General features: G+C 48.7%; 1 protein-coding gene across 1 annotated transcript in view; it reads left to right on the forward strand.

Annotated features, from left to right (window-relative positions):
- Positions 1-4,533, forward strand: part of XKR8 (XK related 8) — a gene marked incomplete at its 5' end in the record, with an annotated part of 9,997 nt that continues 5,464 nt past the window's right edge. Inside the window, one exon of the mRNA XM_019547876.1 lies at positions 1-242. Coding sequence (XP_019403421.1) covers positions 1-242 — 242 coding nt within the window. The remainder of the gene's footprint in view (positions 243-4,533) is intronic.

Here is a 4,533-nt window from a genome sequence, read left to right on the forward strand (position 1 = left end):
CTGGGCACCGCCGCCTTCCTGGCGGACCTGGGCACGGACCTGTGGATGGTGTGCGGCTACCTGCGGGCCGGGCACCGCCTGTGGGGCGCGCTGGTGCTGGCGCTGCTGGCGCTGTCCTCGCTGGCCGCGCAGCTCTTCAGCTGGGCCTGGCAGCGGGCGGACCCGGCCGCGCTGCGGGAGCGCCTGGCCCCCGGCGCCTGCCTGGCGCTGCTGCACCTCCTGCAGCTCGGCTACCTGTACAGGTGAGGCCGCCCGGGCGCCCCTCCCGCTCCGCAGCCCGGGGCTGCCCGGAGCCGCCCTGCTGCTTCCCTTCCCCGGGCCAGCGGGCTGGGCCGCCTGGGATACTTCAGCCGAGCACAGGGAGGGGGGACCCCAGTGCTCGCTCCCTCTCACCCTCTTTTCCTCCCTCTCGCCCCTTCCTCCTCTCAAAACCATGGCAAAAAATGTGCAAATCCCCCAGTAATACTTTGGTGTTCAAAGCTAAGAGGTTCAGCCCCTGGAAAATTAAGTGTTGGGGTACTTATTCAAATGTTCAGAAGTTAGGGGGCACTTGCTACATAAAAAGTAGAGCGGCGGTTCCACCTCTGAGGGACTGCGTGCTGCCAGCTGCAAACAGTGCGACCTTACAGCAAATTGTTGTCGCGTCAAGGAGTTCTGATCCAGGCCCTAGCGCCTACGCCGGCAGGTCGCCCGAGCGCCACCAGTGCCCCCCCTTCCGCAGATTGGGAGCCGCTGTTTGAGAGCGGGTCCGACGGTGACCGCATGTGGGTGCGCCTGGGCTGGGAGACTCCAGTTCTTCATGTGCAGAAAGTAGCCTATGTCTGCTTTTGTGCAGGCTGGGCCGCCACTAAAACCGTGCTGGGAAAGCGGTGTTGCTAGAGTGGCCATCACAGAGGACAGGCCGGTTTTCTGCTGCTCTGTCCTCCATCACTACGAAACCCAATGCCTTCATTACCTCTATTTTTCTCTTTAAGAAAAAGTTCTTATATCCTCTATTTTTTTCTTGAAGAGAAAAAAGAGGACATAAAGGCATCTGGTTTCATATCAATAGAAGACAGAGGACAGAGTAGCAGAAAAATGGACTGTCCTCTACAATGGCCACCCTAGGTGTTGCTGGTTATGGGAGTGGAGGTAGATTTTTTTCAGCTTTTGCATGCTAAGAAAAGCTGTAGTTTAACTGCAGTTATAAAGGCCTAAAAGTCCTTTGCTGAGATAGACAGGGGTGTGCAGGGAGCCAATATATGGGATGCTTGTAGGTCCTGGTTGTTTCCAGTAAGAGGGCTGCTAGAATAAAAACTTTTAATGGCTTAGATTTACTGGCAAACCTTTTCTAGTATAGACTAGGCCTGAGAATCAGGCCTGTTTGTTACACACAGGCCTATTTATCACCTTGAAGGGCATGAGTCTAGGGCTACCAAGTAACCTATTGGCCTCCCTCAGATGGGGAGGCTACAGAAAAGGTGACAATTAATTACTGGGGACAAAAAACGGGCCAGAGTGCTGGTCAAAGGGTAATAACTAGTATATCAAGGGGGGGGGACACTGAGCATAGCACACTGGCCAGTGCCCACTGGCCCTCAGATGAGTCCAAGGAGCCAGCAGTCACTGCCCAGTAAAACTGTCCCCAGCAATGTGTGCAGATCAGAGACAGAAAGGCAGCCCCAGAGTCACCAGGTTTGCCCCAGCCAGAGAGCCTCCTTCCAGGTTAGATGTGGCTGAAGCCAGGAGGTCCCGTGACTTAGTAGGGGCATAGTAGGGTAATGCATAAAAGAGGAAAGTGCAGAGAGAAGTGCAACCAGAGGTCCTTGAGAAGATGGTGAAGGGGCCTGGTGCACTGGGGATAGGCATGTGTCTGGGCCTGAGAGTTCAGAAGGGACCTTAAGAGTTCATTTAGTTCAACCTCCTGCTCAAAGCAGGACCATCCCCAACTATCTCATCCCAGCCAAGGCTTTGTCTAGCCGGGTCTTAGAGACCTCCAAGGATGGAGATTCCACAGCCTCTCTGGGTAATGTGTCCCAGTGTTTTACTAACCTCGTCGCAAGGATCAGTGAGAACTCAGGTGGCCACCATCAACCTACGTAGTTACTTAAATCACCTCTCTGCAGGTGGTTCTCCTGCTGGTGGCCCACATACATTAGTTACTGCTATCTTAGGTGGTAGTGCAAAGCTAGATGTGGCCACATCACTGCGCTGGCCTCTGACTTCTGGAGGCTGCTTCTCTCCAATACTGGCTGCTTTGTTCAGATGAACTGTTTTCATTTTTCTGTCTCATGAGGGCTCAGGGCCCATGCGTGCAAACAAGTGACTTGAAGATTTCCCTGCCACTTGGTACTTTCAACACTTCAGCTGCACTTCACTGCAGAGACAATGAAAACAACTTAATCTGGTGGTTCTCAACCTTTTTAGACTCAAGGCACCCCTCAGAAAATACTAGCTCTTAGTTTTCACTTGTTTTTTTTACTACAAAAAATAGAGCAATTCTTATATTGCCAAGAACTCAGAAAGATAACGACAGGTCAGAATGTTGTTAGCACTATGAATTAATGTTTGCTGTTGTTACATTTATCTTGTGAATCATATTTGCACATCTAACTGTGCTAACATTGTGTGGCACTCTACAACACCCTTGGATTTCAAGATACACCAGAGTGCTGCAGCTAGCTCCATGGTGAAACTGCACTGGATCACAAAGACAGCAGGACATTGGAACCCAAACCAAAAATTTTATGTTAACCCCCTGGTTTCTTTCCCCTGCTGGCAGGTTATCAGTGTAACCTAAGTTTGGGGGCGTTAGGGCACTGACAGATGTGGAAAAAAATTTAAAAAGCATGCTTTACCAGAAGCAGAAGCACGTTACTTGGACCCAGCTCTACATTGTCTGTATAGATTGTGCGCTTCAGTGGGGCTTTTTGGCGCTTTTAATTAAAGCTGATTCAATCAGTTATTAGATAAATGTGCCCAAAAAGCCCCACTAAAGTGCCTGATCTGTACAGATGTTGAACGAGCTGTGTCCAGCTAATGAGATGCTTCTTTTGGGCATCTGCTGGGCTTGGTGCAGGAGCAGGCTGAGTTTAAAGCACCATTTTTTCCATGCCTGTAAGCAGACAATGTGACTTGACAAGTGAATATTGATGTGTCTGCCTGCCAAGTGTGACGCTGGATAAAGATGTGTCATTGGATAATGACTCCCAAATGAGAAACACTCAAAAATGATTCATTCAGGAAACTTAATCTCCTGTGAGACCCTTGTTCACACGAGATATGTTCTCCATTGCTTTAGTGTTGAGAGTTGTGACTGCCGATGTAAATAATTTCAGGCAGAAGTTAACAGAAGTCAGATGAATTTAAGACTAAAAGGAGATATCCTTTGAAATGAGTAGTTGTGTGTTATGAATGAGCATCCCTTCACATCAGTATAGTGATTTGCATGACTAGACTAACCAAATGTATGGGAATTGTTAGCACCACTGTCCACCAGATAGTGCTTAGGGATCCTTAAAGCACAATTAACCCTTCAATGGAATGTGAAATATGAGCACAGGCAACCCAGTGTCCTAAAATCAAAGTCTAACTTTATTAGTACAAGTATTATCTTAGCAGTTTCTATATTTAGAGAGAAAAAAACACCTAGTACAATGATCTCACCCAATTCCAGATGTTCCTTTGTTCAACAGAAAAGATGGCTACTCAGCTCCTAAAGCAAAGGCTGCATCATCGGCTGGGATGGGCCAGACAGGGGTTGAAGGCTGGATTTATGATAACGATGATGACAACAATGACAACACACTTAACTTTCTTGCTGCCCCCTTTTATGCTTTTCTTTAACCTCACTCCCTCGATGGCTCCTTACTTTTCAATTGGTCTTTATGCAGTCAACATATTTTCCATAATTTATCCTGTCAGCATATTGCTTTGTTCAACAGACCCATCACGAGCACACCTCTTAATTTGGCCTTTTCCTGGTGTCTTACTTTGGGCATTCTCCATTGGTCTCCCTTATCAACTTTTATTAACATATCCAATCATTTCATCCCTCTGATTCAGCTGATAAGTGCCAACTTCAGTTAATTTGAGCTAGTAACAAAACTATTACTATGTTGTGTTAGAAAAACTTCTCAGTGCCAGGGGAGGCACACTTAGGCCAAGGGTCAGTGAGGATCTAGTCAGGGAACTTCTGGAGGGACTGGATATATTTAAATCAGCTGGCCTGGATGATCTCCACCCTCGAGTACTGGGGGAATTAGCTGAGGTCATTGTGGGACCCCTGGCACAGCTTTACGAGCACTCGTGGTGCTCTGGTGTGGCGCCAGAGGACTGGAAGAGGGCCGATGTGGTTCCCATCTTCAAAAAAGGGAGGAGGGAGGACCCGGGGAACTATAGGCCAGTTAGTCTTACCTCGATCCTGGGTAAGCTTTTTGACAGACTTATTCTGGCACATATCCACGAGGGGCCAGCAGGGGAGATTATGCTTAGGGGCAACCAACACGGGTTCATTAGAGGCAGGTCCTGTCAGACCAACCTGGTGGCCTTCTA

The sequence above is a fragment of the Crocodylus porosus genome, unplaced genomic scaffold (genome assembly GCF_001723895.1).
Source record: "Crocodylus porosus isolate Cpor-Errol unplaced genomic scaffold, CroPor_comp1, whole genome shotgun sequence".
In the NCBI taxonomy this organism is placed as follows: domain Eukaryota; kingdom Metazoa; phylum Chordata; order Crocodylia; family Crocodylidae; genus Crocodylus; species Crocodylus porosus.